Raw genomic sequence first — 16,828 nt, forward strand, 5'->3', positions numbered from 1 at the left:
GAGCAGCCGCTGGCGCTTGCCCACCAGGAACGGTGGTGGCAATCGGGTGCTCAGAATTCCGCCCAACCAACCAGCCCCGAGAGAGCTCCAAGATCACATTCCTGATGTGTTTTGTGCTCGGATTCCCCAGATTCCTCCCCAGAAGCACAACCCAAGTACATCAAAGGTGGCAAACGCTACGGGCGCCGTTCCCTGCCGGAGTTCCAGGAGTCGGGGGAGGACTTTGCCGAGGTGACGGTCATCGAGCCGCTGAGCGAGGAAGCGCATCCCGCACACATCGCCTCCAGCCAGGAGGTGAGCAGGGAGGGGATGGGTGTTGGGGTGGCCTTCTCACCTCTGCACATTGCTGCTCCCCACATCCAGTGAGGTTTGGATGTGTTTGGAGCCTTCCCAGTAAAGGCACTGGCCACCCTCTTTGCCTGTCCCTAGGATGGGTGTAGGGCTGGCCTTGTCACCTCTGGACACATGGCTGATCCCCACATCCAAAGGGGGTTGGGATGTCCCAGTAAAGGCACTGGCCACCCTCTTTGCCTGTCCCTAGGGATTAGCCATGCCAGGCAACGTCTCCCTTGCTCCGTGTGCCGTGGGAAGTCGGGAAGAAGCCAGGGGTGACTTGCTCCTGGCGCCGCTGGCTCCTGGCTGGAGCGTGGGCCAGCAATTAAGCGAGGGCTGAGCCGCTGCCTCCGTGGCTAACGAGGTGTGGGTGGGGAGCAGACGGAGCACGTCCACATCCATTAGGGCAGCTGCCAAAATCCGGCTGTGGCTCCAGCAGAAGGGATGGGGAAAAGGGGTGGTGGGCAGCAGAGCCCACAGCCTGCAGCTGCTCTGGGACAGAGGCATCTAATTGCTCAAAAAATCCATATTCCTGGTTTTGTGCTCCAGATTTGTGGCTCTCTTTGTGCCAGTGCTTTCAATCCCAGAATCTCCTCTTGCTTCCCCAGACAGGAAAGCCAAAGGAGCCGAGTGGTTGGGGTTGGTGCTGTGTGTTAGTGTACGGCCACAGCGGCTTTTCCCTGGAGCTGGGCTGCTTCCAGCCTGCCCTGCTGTGCCAAGTATTGTTGATTCAGGAGCATGTGGTGGGATTTTTTCCACTGGGAGGGAGAAGCATTGCTGCCTTCTCCCTGCTCTGTCTCCTGGCTTCACTTGGAGTTGGGAGCCTCTGCAGCCACATTTGCAGGGGGACACCCAACCCTATGTGGAAAAGCAAGGGAGGAATTTCCAATTTCTGTGATTTCAGTATTGTTCCTGAGCTTAAAAATGATAAAAAAAACCCCAAACCAACACCTCAAAGAAAAGCTTTTCCACCACACCCAGCTGCTTTTCCCTACTCCCGGTGACCTTTGCTCACCGCCACAGGGATGCTCATCCATCTCCTGGTGTTGGCCACATGGGCTGCCCTGACCTTGGAATCGATGTTAATCCGCCCACGCTCCCCAGGGAAGCGATGTCCTTGGTGGAAGAGGCTACTCTAATCTTACCCCTCAGTTTTAGCTGTCACGGAGGTGTAAAGGGTAGTCTATTAACAAGGTCAGTTAATTAACCCAGCTGGTGTGCAACCAGGCTGTGCTGTGGGGGCTGGATCAGTCTCCTGCTGGGAATGCTCCTTTTGGGCTGGTGGGATGGTTAATTCCCTTGCAACTGGAGCAAAAAACAGGCTCAGCTTGTGAAGTCCCTACTTTATCAGCATTGCTGTCTCATTCCCTAAAGTAGATCCTCTTGGTATGCATGGAAATGACTTGCTGGAAGCTGCTGAGGGGTCCCAGGGGAGTGTTGGAGGCTCCTGATGCACTGACTCCTTGGGATTTGGCCCAGGGAGCAGCGTTTGCCCGGATCTCTCCTGTTGTGTGTACAAACACGCCGCTGCTGCCAGCGTTCCGCAAGCCTGCCCCGGGCCCGGGCTGTCCCTGGCCTGGGAACTGGGACAGGGTGCCTTAATTGGTGCTTGCTCCCAAGCAGTGCCAATTAAAAGGGCTCAGGCTCTGTCTGAGAGGTTTCCTTCCCTCCCTCCCCTCATAAACATCAGAGGAGAGGCTGGGAGGCTGCTCTGGGCTCGGCTGCCCAGGGAGGCTCCCTGACCTCCATCCCCAGGGATTTTTTCAGGTGCTGTTGGATAAAGTAATGAGCAGCTGGGTCTGGATTTGGCATTGACCCTGCTGTGAGTACAGGGGTGGTGGTAGGATCCTGAGGGTCCCTCTGGCCTGCAGGAGCTGGATGCTGGCTGTGCTGCCTTCCAAACCTCACCATGGAGCATCTGTCACCTCTCCTTCCCCAGCTCCTGGCGCTGCTCTGGGAAAGGTCCCTCCTACTTGCAGGTTCATGCAATCCCAGAATGGCTTGGGTTGGAAAGCACCCTAAAACCCATCTCATTCCAGCCTTCTGCCATGGGCAGGGACACTTTCCATTAGTCCAGGTTGCTCCAAGCCCTATCCAAGCTGGCCTTGAGTTTGTAGACTCTGCTGGCACATCCCAGTTCTGTCCCTTCAGTGCCTGCTGGAGCCTCTTGCTCCCATCCTCTGTGTGTTTGCTTCTGCACAGAGTTGTTTCCAGCATGGCCTGGCCTTGGAGCAAAACATTCTGGGAGCCTCAGGTTGAAACTCCTGGGGTTTGGGTCCTCAATGTGAGACTCCCAAAGTGGGAGTGCCCTGGAAAGCCAGGATTTGTGGATAACAGCTCAGGATAGAGGCTGCCTTCAGAAAAGGTGCGTTTCTGGTGTGGCTGGTGCTTTGGAGCTGAAGGCACCTGGCAAAGCGAGGTGTGGAGATTTGACAGCTTTTTTGGGGTCTCTGCTCGGGCTGCTCAGCCCAGGGAGCTGCTGTGTGGATCTGGGGAGAGCAGGGCCCACCAGCACTGGGGCGAGGGCTCGCCTCGTGGCGTGCGGAGCAGCGCGGGCTCGGCGTGCGCTCCTGATCGTCATCTTAATTAGCAATATATTCCGGGGGAGAACAAAGGTCTGTCTGGCTGGAGCAGATGGCAGGGGGGAGAGGTGGCTGCTGCCTTGTTCTGGGCAGAGCAAACGGCACAGGCTGCAGATGCTCGCCCGGCCCCGCGCCGCAGCATTCAAAGCCACGGCCATCTGCTCCCCGGGCCGGCCGAGCACGCGCCTCCCGAAGGATAACGCATTCCTGGGATCCCCGTGTGTGTGACCCGTGGCCAGCTGTAGCACTGCCGGGGCTGGGGGACAATGAGTGCCTGACATCGGGATGTCCACCTCCCCCCATGCCTGCCCCGGCCCCTCTTTGTCCCCTCGCTGGCGGTGGCCGACCCCGAGCCCCCCGCGCACAAAGGGACCCCCGAGCCCTGCAAAGGGAGGGAGGGAGGTCACACGAGCGCCCTGGGGTCGCTGTCAGGGGGTTGCCAGCCCACAGCCCCCTGGCTTTGTTCAGCCTCTTGAGGTTGTTGGTGTTTATGGGGTTGTTGTGGTTTCATGGAATCCCAGAATGGTTTGGGTTGGAAGGGAGCTTAAAGCTCATCCTATTCCACCCCCTGCCATGGGCTGGGACACCTTCCACCAGCCCAGGGTGCTCCAAGCCCTGTTCAGCCTGGCTTTGAACACTTCCAGGAATGGGACAGCAGCAGCTTGTCTGGTTTTGCTGCAAATCCTGGAAGTGAGGGGGGTCTGGTGCTGAATTAATCTGATTCTATATAAAAGTATTGATGTTGCTTATGCAAAAAGACTTGGACGCAGAGGATCTGCCTCCTGAGCATCACTGCCCGGTTCCCCTCAGTGTCCCAGTTGTCTTAGGTGAGGATGAGGATGGGTGGGATCTCTGGGCCTCAGGCAGACCCTCTCTCTGCACAAAGTTTTCTGCGTTTTCAGATGGAAATTTCACAGAATCCCAGAATGGTTTGGGTTGGAAGGGACCTTAAAGTCCATCTCATTCCACCCCTTGCCATGGGCAGGGACACCTTCCACTGTCCCAGGCTGCTCCAAGCCCTGTCCAGCCTGGCCTTGGGCACTGCCAGGGATCCAGGGGCAGCCCCAGCTTCTCTGGGCACCCTGTGCTGGTGTGCCCCATCCTCCTTGTAAAGAACTTGCAGGGATGGGATTTGATGGCACCTGTTGCCTCAGCTCCTGCTTTCCGTCCCTCAGGGGATGTTGCGATGCTGCGGCACCAAAGGGCCCTCGCCTGGTCCGGCAGCTGAAACGGGAACAGCAGCAGAGCTAAAAAAAGTCCAGTGACCTAATCCAGTTTCCATGGCAACGTTGTAGATTAATGGCTTTTAGCTGTAATCTGAAAGAGACGTATTGAACTTTTCTGTGATGATTTAGAGCCTCTTTATGTCCTGGGTGACTTTGACTCCAAATCCATCAGTCACGTGCAGGCAGAAGTATCCACTTGTACCGCTGCAGAGGCAACATCTGCCACTGCTAAAGCAGAAGTTAATGTTGGGGAGCATCACGTGGGAGTAAATACCCTGGGCTCCTACAACGTGTAGTACATGAGGAAATCACCTTAAATGCTGTACTTTTGCTCCTGGTGCTGCCTGAGCTGATGGGATGCTGCCAGAGGGAGCAGGATGGTTTAAGACCACCAAACAGTGGGTTTTTTCCCCTCTGTTAAGCTCAGTAAAGAGCTTGTTGACAGCATAGCTCTCTCCTGGTACAGAGCTGCAGTTAGTGGAGGACTTCTAGATTTGACTTGGCTGAATATGGGGCAAAATAGGGGCAAATAAGGTTCTGGAAGGAAAGGACAACCCAGCTCTGTGCAGCCCATGATCTTCCCTGCATCCCCATCCCCTCGACCATCAATACCTCAAAGAAAAGCAGCATGGTTTGCTTGGAAGGGAAATCCTCTGCCTCCCTCTCCAGCACCCTGCCAGGCTCTGATCTGTTCCCTCTCCTGGGTCATTTGTGGGGCTTTAGGCATCTCTGTGGTTTCTCCCCACCAGAGAGCTGCACATGCCAGAACAAGGCAGGATCAAAGAGCCCTGGATTCCCAGCCCAGCCTGCAGGGAACAGGGAGATGAAAGCCCAGCGGCATTGCTGGAGCCCTGCAGCTCCTTGGATGCTGATCCCAGAGTCCCTTTCATTCCGGGGATGTCTTGCAGTAGTAATAACTCGGGAACCTTTTGTTTTCTCCCCAGCACTGGAAGACACGAGGCAGCGAGGAGTACGAGGCCGAGGGTAAGAGCAAAGAGCAGCACCTGGATGTGCTTGTTCTCATTTCAGCTCTGAAGAGGGATCAGAGGAGCACGTGGAGAGGGTCTCTGGGTGTGTGGAGCATCCCAGCCCGGCTGGTGCAGAGCTCAGCAAGCTGGGGCATCCCCCGAAGCTGGGGATGAAAGCTGACGCAGGGCACATCTTGTGCTGCACCCCCTCTGCCCTCTTCATCCTGCTGTGGGTGTTCCTGGTCTCCCTGACCTCTGTCCTGGTCCCCACTCCTGCCCCGGGGGGCTCTGGCTGTAGTGGAGCCCGGTGGGCACTAGATGTCAGCAGGGACCAGTCGTTAAATGTTCCCTAATTGTCACGGAGCTATAAAATCATGGAATGGTTTGGAAGGGACTGTAAAGCCCATCCAGTGCCACCTCCTGCCATGGGCAGGGACACCTTCCACTATCCCAGGAAGTGCTCCAAGCCCCGTCCAACCCGGCCTTGGACACTTCCAGTGATGGGAAATTTCTCTGGACACCCTGTGCCAGTGTTTTACCATCTTCATCATAAATAACTTCCTTTTAATTAGGTCAGCACCTCTTCCATATTTCAGCTGCTCTCTAACCCCTTTCCCATCCAAAGGGGACAACTTTTTTCTCCTAAAGCTGCTTTTCCTGCCCCAGGAGGTGGCTTTGCAGCTCCCTTGATCCCATAACTGCCCAGGGTATCAGGGTCCTTTTTCCATCTCTGCTGGTGGCTGAGACAGCAGAGCTGCCCTTCCCTGGCCACCAGCCCATGTTGACCATTGGACTCCTCCACATTCCCAAAGATCCTCCTGGCCACAGTCCCAGCTGGTCACTCTGCACCTGGTCAGGCACTGGGAGTCCCCATCCCTGGAGGGATTAAAAGCCGTGTGGATGTGGCACTTGGGGATGTGGGTCAGTGCTGACCTTGGCCATGCTGGGGAGCAGTTGGACTCAACGGTCTTAGAGGGCTTTTCCAACCTCAACAATTCCATGGTTCTGTGGACACGAGGCTCCTTCCCCTGGGGTGGCACGTGTGAGTGGAATGCTGAGCAGAACCTCCCGGTAGAGTCCGATACTGCTGGGACCAGTATCCGTATCCTAAAATCCAAAGTGTGCTCTGAGTAGGATGAACTCAGACAAATGATCCTTTGGGATCTGCAGAGCCAGGAAGGAGCTCTGCCCATCACAGCAGCAGGTCCCCAGTGGGGTGCAGAGCCCCCAGGTGTTTTGGTGACCACTCCAGACCCCAGAGCAATCTCCTCCATTTCCAGGACAGCTGCGCTTCTGGAACCCCGATGACCTGAATGCCTCCCCTGGTGCCTCACCGAGCCCAGACTGGATCGAGGAGAAACTTCAGGAGGTCTGTGAGCACCTGGGGATCACCAGGGATGGCCACCTGAACAGGAAGAAGCTGGTTTCCATCTGTGAGCAGTACGGGCTGCACGCAGCGGCCGGGGAGGTGAGCGACCACATACGGACCCGTGCCACCACTGCCCCTACCTGGGCCCCCCAAAATCCCTCCTGGGATTCACCACAAGCACAGGTGGCTACTTGGAGAGGAGTTTCCAGCTCCAGCTCCTGGTTTTCCAGCAAGGCTTTTGGTGCCAAACCATCAGGCTGCTGTAGGAGAAGGCAGCTGCTAGCTTGAACCGTGGCATGCGTGTCTCCTCATACCATCACAGAGTGAGCTGGAGTTTAAAAACATGGCTGAGATTCCAAGCATTTCTCCTTAATCCTAGGAATTTTTTAGCTGGACAGCAAATATGGGTTAAATATTCATAGGTGGTTGCTTTTGACTTTGTGAAGGCCTGTGGGCTCTTTCTGTCCTGCAGCAAGAGCCCACGAGAAAATGAAATCTTTATCCAAAAAAAAAAAAAAGAAGGCTCTTTTCAACTTAGGATTTAGTTTTATTAAAAAAGTCAGATTTTTTGCATCTTAAGATAACGTGCTTGTAATAATTTCCTCCACAGAGCATGTTTCTGAGCAGGTATTCCTTTGCAGCATCCACAATGGAATGTTTTCAGGGTATTAAGGCAGAAAATGGAAAAGATAAACTGTAGACAAAGAAATAATCTGAACATCTCCAGTCCTGCTTTTGAGAAAGCAGTGTGGCCTGAAGCATAAAACAGATTTATGATAACCTTGCAGTGTCTTAGGGGGTTTTTTTGCCTGGTCACTTCAAGCTGCTCAGGGTTTGGCATCTGTCTCAGTACCTTGAACTGAATTCCTGAGGTCACCCTGTCTCGGGAGCAGAATGAAATGAGGGTTTTTTCATGCTGCCTCATTAAACAGCGGCTCCAAGATGACCAGGAGCTTTTTTTCACGGTGCCTGCAATTTTCCATATGGAGAACATGGAAATGGATTAGGCTGAGGTACCAGGTAACTCTTGCTTTGCTCTTTTTGGAGCCTTGGGAATAGGATGTTTTCTCCGTGCTAGATTTTTTTTTTGGCCTTTTACACCATTTCTGTCTCCTTGCAGGTGCTGGAAGAGGTGCTCCATAACCTGGAGCAAGATGGGACCATGAGCATCGAGGACTTCTTTTATGGCCTGTTTAGAAATGGGAAATCTCTGACACCTTCAGCATCTACTCCGTACCGGCAGCTGAAACGGCACCTGTCCATGCAGGTGAGACAGTGAGAGGTGAATCCTGGGGTCAAAGGAGCAGGAGAATTCCTGAACAGTTCCCACCCAGCCTGTCTCCTCCTCTTCCTCAGCATTTGTCCCTGGAGGGGTGGCTGTGAGGGTTTCCCTACCGCGTGGAGGTGGTGGCAGTGAGCTGCCCACGCTGCTCCAAAAGCAGATTTCAAATTCCCTCTCAGGAAAAGCTCATTTCGGGGAGATAAAACAGAAAGCACCCTCATGGTAAAAGGGACGTGGCTCCCCTTTGAAGTTTTGTGGCTCGGAGAGGGCTCTGGCAGCCTGTGGAGTGCAGTATGGAAATGGTAGAGACTTGCAGAGTTCCAGAGGGGCTTGGGTTGGAAGGGACCTTAAAGCTCATCCCATTCCACCCCCTGCCATGGGCTGGGACACCTTCTGCTATCCCAGGTTGTTCCAAGGTCCATCCAGCCTGGCCTTGGACACTTCCAGGATGGGGCATCCAGTATAAACTAGGTGCAGGGGGAAGCACTGCCTGGGATAGGCTGTGGACATGCAGGTCCCACGTCTCTACTCCAATTACTGCTTTTTTTCTGAGAGAGAATTTGAAATCTGCTCCCTGTCTTTGCCTGGAAGCTGAGGGCCGTACCCAGAGCACGTCTGCAAATGCTCCCTGCAGCTCTTTTAGGGAAGGTGACACTCCAAACCAAAAATGAGCAGTGGAAAACCCTTCTGGAGCATTGAGGCCAGCTCTGAAACTGCTCCTCCTCGGATTCATTTGCAGTCCCGAGGGCCTGGTTGTGCCCCGGTGCTGTGAGGTCAGCAGCGGCGCTCCCGCCGGGTTCTGGCTTGGCAGCGAGGAAAAGCAGAGCTTAATCCTTAATCTCTGGAGCAGTGCAAGGGAAATTCCATTGATAAGCCCTTCTGGGCACTGCCTTTGCCCCGTCACACCCTCATCCTCTCTCACAGTCCTTCGACGAGAGCGGGAGACGCACCACCACCCCCTCGGCCATGCCCAGCACCATCGGCTTCTCCCTCTTCTCCAGCCTGGATGATGGGATGGGCTACGGCTGCGTGGAGGGGGTCCTGGACTGCTGGCACCAGGAGGGCATAGAGAACAGCCAGGAGATCCTGAAGGTAACCCCCAGCTCCATCTCACCCCTGGTTATGTGTATGTTTTTCTCCCTGTGTCAGCAGCTGAGTTTTTTTCCTTTCCAAAATCCCTGGGTTTACTCCTTTTAAAACTTCCATGGGGAAGCTGTGGCTGCTCAATCCCTGGAAGTGTTCAAGGCCAGGTTGGAAGGGGCTTGGAGCAACCTGGGACAGTGGAAGGTGTCCCTGCCTGTGGCAGGAGGTGGAACTGGATGATGATTAAGATCTGTTCCAACCCAAACCATTCTATAATTCTATAAAAATTCCCAGTGCTAGAGACAAGAGTTCTGGGAGTTTTCCAGTCATTTCCTTTATGGTACATCCCAGAGAACAAGAAGCTAATGATAAAAATACAATGGGCTTTCCAGCGTAGCTTGAAGAAGTCACCTGTATTTGTTAGGAAGCAATTTAATTCCTCTCCCTCCCTGAATAGCTGTGCCTGCAAACCTCTCAGCACTGGGGTGACCTGAATTATTGCTCGTGCTGAGGTGGAGAACAGCGCTTGAAACCCTGCCCAGTCCTCAGTGTTCCATTAGACAGAGCAGAAGGGTGATGGGGGTGAAGTTGGGTACCTGAGTAATTCCATCCCTGTCCATCTCGTTAGAAGCTGTGGAGGGGAGAAGAAAATTTCATGTGACCATCCCTGGATTGCCAACAATGTGGACTGTGGTTCTCCTGGCTTTTAAATAGCCACGTGGAAAGTGAACATCCGGGCTGTAATAACCTCTGCCATTGCTCAGGATTTAAAACCCACTCGTAACCCCACACAATTTGAGAAGGTGGGACCACCTTCACCAGATTTGTGTGTCCACCTTCACCTTGTTGCTTTCCACTGGAAAATTCCTTTGTACTGGTGTCACTGGGGTGGTTTCTCCAGTGTCTGCAGTGTTTCAGCCCCACCACAGGTGCTTTGCTGTGTGCTCCTGCAGGGTTGGGTTGAATCATGGAATCATTTAGGTTGGAAAAGACCTCTAAGATTGAGTCCAGCTGTCAGCTTAGACCTTGTTCACCACTAAACCCCGTCCCCAAGTGCCACGTCCATGTGGGTTTTGAGCACTTCCAGTGAAAGAAAAGGCCTTTCTTCAAGGCTTGGAGCAACCTGGAACAGTGGAAAGTGTCCCTGCCCATGGCAGGGGAGGGAACTGGATGGGCTTTAAGGTTCTTTCCAACCCAAACCATCCTGGGATTCTGTGAAATTCCAAGCACTTGCTGATGATAACTTGCCTTCTAAGAGGTGGGATCCTCACATCAATCAAACCCTTCCTGCAGAGCTGCTTCTGTGTTGCCTCTGCTGCCAGAGCTGGTGTTGTTTACACGAACATCCCCAGCCACCTCCTGGCAGCAGCTGGTCCATGCAAAGTCCAGTGTCGTTAGATCCTGCAGGGAATTACTGCATTTCATCAGGCCTGGGCTTAATTTCCTGCTGGTCTTGCAGCACAACCAGGACACTTCCCATCCCCACAGCTGGCAGCAGCTCTGTGTTGTAGGGAGGTGGCAGAGATGTCTGGTTTATTGCCCCCGGGGCGTTTGTGACAGATTAATTAGCCAGCAAAGATCTCTTCTGAGCCTCGTTTCATCTTGTCAATCCCTGCACAAATGTCTCCAGGCTGCTGCAGGAAGCTCGTTTCGCTCTAAGGACCCGTTGTTTCCGCAGGCTCTGGACTTCAGCTTGGATGGGAAGGTGAACCTGACGGAGCTGACGCTGGCGCTGGAGAATGAGCTCTTAATCACCAAGAATGGAGTCCACCAGGCAGCCCTGGCGAGCTTCAAAACAGAGATCAGGCACTTGATGTGAGTCTCAGGGATTACTGGATGTGCTGCTTCCTGCTGTGCCTGGCCAAGCAGGAGCTGAGGGAGCAGCTGATGGATGGATGGTGGTGCTCTGAGGGGCGCTGGGGTGGCACTGGAAGGCTCAGATCTCTGATGGAGTGCTCAGAAACTTCCAGCAGTCTTGTTTTGCCTGGGAAAAGCACTCAACCCTCCAAGGATTGCAGAAAAATGTAGTTGAAGAACAAAAAAATGGAAGCAGCAGGCTGTTCCCAGTCTGGGGATGGTGTGGAAGTGGTCACTGCTGTCCCCAGTGGTCATTGATGGCCAAGGAATGCACGGCTCGAGGCAGAGGCTGGTGGAGTTTATCAGTACCTTAAATCCAGACTGATTTGGGGCATTACAGAGGTTTTGCCATGTGATAGATGTGGAGGTGAGGTACAAGCCCACTGTAAATCCCAAGGTTTTTCCTTTCAAAGTCAGCACAGCTTGGCCTTGTGCTGGACTTGCCGTGCAGGTTTCTCTGTTGAAAAAGAAGGCTCCAGGGAGAGCTCAGAGCCCCTTGCAGGGCCTAAAGGGGCTCCAGGAGAGCTGGAGAGGGACTGGGGACAAGGGATAGAGGGACAGCACACAGGGAATGGCTTCCCAGTGCCAGAGGGCAGGGATGGATGGGATATTGGGAAGGAATTGTTCCCTGGGAGGGTGGTGAGGCCCTGGCACAGGGTGCCCAGAGCAGCTGTGGCTGCCCCTGGATCCCTGTGAGTGTCCAAGGCCAGGTTGGACATTGGGGCTTGGAGCAGTCTGGGATAGTGGGAGGTGTCCCTGCCCATGGCAGAGGCTGGAACAGGACAGTCTTGAAGGTCCCTTCCAACCCAAACCATTTCAGGATTTGAACTGGGAGCTGGACCACAGCTGAGGTTTCAGGATCTTGTGGGGATACCAAGACATGTCCAGAGCTGTTTGGGTACAGGTTCAAAGCCAGTGACTAAATGCAGTTGATGAGACCCATGGTTATCTTTCCAAGCTTCTTCTCTTGACACTTCAAATACCCTTTTTGGGGGAGCAGTGTGGGCTGACCTAATGCAGACTAGCTCTGCTCTGCCTAGGGAGAGGTTTGACCAAGTGGCCAGGGAGAAGGAGAAGCTGCGGTCGGACCTGGAAAAAGCAGAGAAGCTGAAATCCCTGATGGCCTCGGAGGTGGACGATCACCACGCCGCCATCGAGCGCCGCAACGAGTACAACCTCAGGTAGGGCCTCCCAAATCATCCCTCCCTCCTTGGTATCACTTTCCTGGCATTGCAGGGCCTTGGTGACCACCCAGCCTCACCCCAGCAGCATTTGCCACCTGCTTCATCTAACGAGCCCCTCTCCCCTCCGGTGCCTTGGCAGGAAGCTGGACGAGGAGTACAAGGAGAGAATCGCCGCTCTGAAGAACGAGCTCCGCAGAGAGCGGGAGCAAATCCTGCAGCAGGCCAACAAACAGAGGCTGGAGATGGAGCAGGAGATTGAAAAGCTAAAGACGGATGAGAACTACATCCGGGACCGCCTGGCCCTGACCCTGAAGGTAACAGGGACTAAACACAGCTGGGATTCCCCCCCAAAAAGCAGGGATACCCTGGGAGGGGGGGGTGACTCTTGCAGAGTAGTCCTTGTTGAGAGCATGAGTTTTGGGCTGTGTTTAGCTGGCCAAAAGTCATTTAAGCAGCAAGGTAGAGGCGTGTCCATGAGAATTGGTGTTGGGGGCACCTCGATGGGTTGTTCTGTAGATTCCTAATCTCCAGTTCAAATCTCTGCTGCCATCAAGTGCAGAGCGTGCGTGTGCACAGCTCTCAGGTGAGCTGTCCAGCCAGGAGACAAAACATCTTGATCAAGTTTAAAATACTGGTTTAAAAACAAATAAACAAAATAACCACGTAAAGCAAACTTGCTATTATGCCTTTTGATAATTTCTCTAAATTCCAGTGTTCACACTGGGCCGTGGCAGGCGTGGGTTGTGTGTGGATGGATTCATAACTCCAGTCATCACCTGAAGCTTGGAATAATGCCATGCTCCGACTTGATTGGAATTACCCTTATTTCAACACATGCTGATTTTTTTCCTCCTCCAAGTGCTGAGGCTGTTGTGGGGTTTTTTGTTTGGTCCAGGAGAACAGCCGCCTGGAAAACGAGCTGTTGGAAACGGGAGAAAAACTGGCCGAGTGTGAAAGTCTGGCAAGCAAACTGCAGAGGAACTTGGAAAATGTCCTGGCTGAGAAGGTAAATCCTCCTTTTCCCTGTGGGGCTTGCAGAATTAAATCTCTTTCAAGTTGCTGCACTCAAGCTGCCAGTTTAACTGATATCCAGAGGCTTTTGGGGTCCCTATCCAGATTATCCACGCTCAGCCTGCCTTGGTGACATGGACTGCCTTGCAGCTGAGGAAAATAAAGATATTCCACCTTAGCTGTGATTTTATTCTAATTAAAGCAGGGAGCCTTAGAGTGAAGCAATCATCCTGCAGATCTGCAGGAATTTTTTTTCCCCCCAGCACAGAGTTTTGGATAGGCCCAACTTGCAGGTCCTTTCCAGGGAAGATGATGCAGGAGGAGTGAGGTTTTACATGGCATCTCTGCTGGAATTAGGTGAAAATCGAGGTGAGCAGCTGATCATGGCTGTATTACACTGAACTTTTCAGGATATCAGCTTCTCCAAAGATGTTTGAGTTTGTGCATCCACAGCCTGAGGTTCATATATTGGGATTTCCAGCCTTCTTTAAAGCTTGGGATTATTTGTCACACTGAGATGTGCAAATGCTAAGGTAGAAAGCTGTGATCTGGAATCAGTGAGCATGAGAGCTGTGCTAGATGGCAGACAATGCTTTTTGGGAAATTACTCATCCCCTGCTAGGAGGAAAGTGGAGTTTCTTTATTTAAAATAAAAGTCCAGAGTGGAGAGAGGGTGCAGGCTGCAGGACTGCTGGGAATGGCATCTGTGCTGTACTGAGCAGGGCTGTTGGGTGGGCCAGTGGATAACTGGATATTCCATTCCTATGTTCCAGTTTGGTGACCTGGATCCCACCAGTGCAGAGTTTTTCCTGCAGGAGGAGAGACTGGCCCAGATGAGGAGCGAGTACGAGCAGCAGTGCAGGGTAAGTGGAGCTGAGACCTGGCTCCTGTGTCCACCAGGAACATCATGAAACCTTTCAGGCTGGAAAATCCCTCTCAGACTGAGTCCAACCACTCCCCCAGCACTGCCAAGCCCAGCACTAACCATGTCCCCAAGTGCCACATCCTCACTGCAAACAGCAGCACAAGGGGTGTTGGAAAGCTCTTCCCAGAGAGGCTGAGCTAAGAGGATGAGGTGCCCCCAGGGTGGGCTGGGAGAGGCTCCATGGAGCCCTGTGAATTCAGAGTTGCAGGAACTTAGAGGAGAAATAAGATACATCCATGTTTTACTGGTTTTCAGACCAGAAATATTTTTTTTAAATAACCCTGAGAATTGAAAATTTGCTTTCTCCTCCTCAAATCTTGTATGGTTGAAGCACTTTAAGATGAGCCTGCAGGTTATCTATTTACACATCTGCTTTCTGATGCCTGCAGTGGTACCAGAGAAGCTGTGGCTGCCCCTGGATCCCTGGAAATGTCCAAGGCTGGGTTGGATGGGGCTTGGAGCAGCCTGGGATAGTGGAAGGTGTCCCTGCCCATGAGAAGAGGGTGGAACTGGATGGGCTTTAAGGTCCCTTCCAACCCAAACTGGTTTGTGATTCTGTGATCTGCTCTGCAGGATCCTTTCCATTCAATAAAGGGCTGCCTTTGCAAAAGGCTGTTGGATTGGAAACAGCGTGGAAGCTGCAGTTTAAAAGCAGAAATTGTCTAGAAATAGGCGTTGAATTGATACAGCTTGATAGGCAGCTGCTTTTTCTATTTTTGAGGATGGGAGATATAAATCAGTGCCCAAGGTTCACTTCCTGGGCCTTTCAGACTTGCAGGATTCTGTGTTTGCACACTCAGGGAGCTGTTTTCCTCAATAACTGCCGTTCCTGGAACGGGGTGCAGGGCACTTGGCACAAACCCTGGCGAGGTTCCGCTGGCAGGCGGGCGGAAGGACCAGATGGTAAATGCAGTAATGAGGGGATCTCTTTCCTAATTTGATCTTTTGCTTCTGGTTTGATTTTTCAAGTAGATGGTGTTTGAGGAGGCATTTCCCAACTGTTTGAAAATGTTTGAAAAGCTGCTTTTTAATAAAAGGTCACAGGAAGAAGGAATGAAGGGAAAGGTCCTGGAGCGTGTTATGCCTTCACCTTTGAGAGTTTGGTATTGGAGAATCATCAGAGAATCCCAGAATGGTCTGGGTTGGAAGGGACCTTAAAAACCTTCTTCCACCTCTTGCCATGGGCAGGGACACATTCCACTATCCCAGGCTGCTCCAAGCCCTGTCCAACCTGGCCTTGGACACTTCCAGGGATCCAGGGGCAGCCACAGCTTCTCTGGGCACCCTGTGCCAGGGCCTCCCCACCCTCACAGCCAGGAATTCCTTCCCAATATCCCATCTATCCCTGCCCTCTGGCAGTGGGAAGCCATTCCCCCTTGTTGTTTTGCTGATAGAAGGATGCCTGTGGCACTATGGATTATTGACAAGTCTTTCCCTGCTGTAATTCCCACCTGAATGTCCCGTGGTGGGACTGGGTCGATGCTCAGCTGCCTTGGTTCCTTTCCCTCAGCCTTTTTTTTCCCCCCCTCCATCTCAGGAGCTGCAGGACCAGATCGATGAGCTGCACTCAGAGCTGCAGGAGTACCGTGCCCAAGGCAAAGTGCTCAGGCCTTCCCTGAAAAATTCCCTCTCAGAAGAGTTTGACATTGACATGAAGAGTCATGGCAACGGCGGGATTGAGCCTGACCAAGGTAAAAAAGTACCTCCTGTAGGACTGAGATCTGTGCTGTAGGTGTTTATAACATCTTAGAGGTAATTCCATGACAACCTTCCCAGTGAGTTTTGGTCACCACCTCCTATTTTGGTGTTTAATGTTAATTTGGAATGCGACTGCTGAACTGTATTTAAAGCTGAAATTAATGCTTGCAGTTACTTGGCTGTGTTTGTGATGGGATTTTGAGAGCTGCTAAGCAGTTCTAAAATGATGAAATCATTCTGTTGAGAATTATATATATTTAGGTATTGTATAATTAATGTTTTTATAGGTCTATAAATTATCTAATTACTGTTTCTCAAGGACTTGGTTCAGAAGACTGCAACCCATTAAATATGAGCATAGAGGCAGAAATGGCCATCGAGCAGATGAAGGAGCAACACCACAGGGATCTGCATCACCTCAAACAGGAGCTTGAGGACACAGTAAGTGTTGGAATGAGATGGTGTGTAAGGCCCCTTCCCACCCAAAACCAGTTTGGGATTCTGTGATCCCAGTAAGAAATAAAGCTGAGCACTTGAACATTCTTTCCAGGGGAATCAATATAAGATGCTGAAGTGTGAATCAAAATATTCAGTAGAATGAATATATAAAACTAGATGGAAATATTGAGGGAAACATCCCTGTAGAACATTCTGTGGAAAATGAAACCAACCCATCCTGTTTTCCCTTCTCTAGGTGAGCCATTATGAAAAGCAGCTGGATGAGACAAAAGCCCACTGGGAAAAGGAGCAGGAGGATATGAGGCAGAAGTACACTGAGGAGATGAATGTCATGGAAAAGCAGATCACTGGCCTTAAAAATCAAGTAGCAGAGCTGCAGGGAGAGGCAGCAGCGCTCAGAGAGCAGCAGGAAAAGCTCGACTGTAAATACAACGAGGAGAAAAGCAAATTACAGATGCATTTCGATGAGGAAAAAGCCAATCTGCAGGAACTGTTGAGGCAGGAGCATGAAGATGATGTCAGGGCCAGACTGGAGCAGGTGAATGAGAAGTTCAGGCAGGAACGGGAGGAGCTGATCCAAAAGAGTGTCTGGGTGGAAGAAAAGATGAGAGTTCTGGTGCAGACACTGCAGGAGGAGAAGGGGGAGCTGGAACGTGGCTTCCACAAGCAGGTGAAGAGGCTGGCAGAGGTGCACGCCCTGGAGAAGGAGGAGCTGCAGGAAGAGCTGCTGAGGAAGCACGAGCAGGAGCTGGAGGAGGAAAGGTGAGTGTCACCTCTGGTGGGGACAGTGCTGGAGCGTGGTGACCGGGGTGAACCTAGTGCAGAAACACTTCCCTGGTGTGTCATTCCGA

General features: G+C 52.4%; 1 protein-coding gene across 1 annotated transcript in view; it reads left to right on the plus strand.

Moving 5' to 3' along the window:
- NIN (ninein) overlaps nucleotides 1-16,828 on the plus strand; it is a gene marked incomplete at its 3' end in the record, with an annotated part of 51,113 nt that overhangs the window by 13,115 nt on the left and 21,170 nt on the right. The window contains exons 3-15 of the mRNA XM_082284185.1: nucleotides 131-294; nucleotides 5,086-5,125; nucleotides 6,390-6,577; nucleotides 7,599-7,745; nucleotides 8,685-8,852; nucleotides 10,522-10,658; nucleotides 11,741-11,881; nucleotides 12,024-12,198; nucleotides 12,780-12,890; nucleotides 13,669-13,758; nucleotides 15,358-15,511; nucleotides 15,838-15,959; nucleotides 16,213-16,739. Of these exons, the coding sequence (XP_082140311.1) occupies nucleotides 131-294; nucleotides 5,086-5,125; nucleotides 6,390-6,577; nucleotides 7,599-7,745; nucleotides 8,685-8,852; nucleotides 10,522-10,658; nucleotides 11,741-11,881; nucleotides 12,024-12,198; nucleotides 12,780-12,890; nucleotides 13,669-13,758; nucleotides 15,358-15,511; nucleotides 15,838-15,959; nucleotides 16,213-16,739 (2,164 nt within the window). The remainder of the gene's footprint in view (nucleotides 1-130; nucleotides 295-5,085; nucleotides 5,126-6,389; nucleotides 6,578-7,598; nucleotides 7,746-8,684; nucleotides 8,853-10,521; nucleotides 10,659-11,740; nucleotides 11,882-12,023; nucleotides 12,199-12,779; nucleotides 12,891-13,668; nucleotides 13,759-15,357; nucleotides 15,512-15,837; nucleotides 15,960-16,212; nucleotides 16,740-16,828) is intronic.

Source organism: Coloeus monedula (genome assembly GCF_965178545.1).
Source record: "Coloeus monedula genome assembly, chromosome: 6".
Lineage (NCBI taxonomy): Eukaryota > Metazoa > Chordata > Aves > Passeriformes > Corvidae > Coloeus > Coloeus monedula.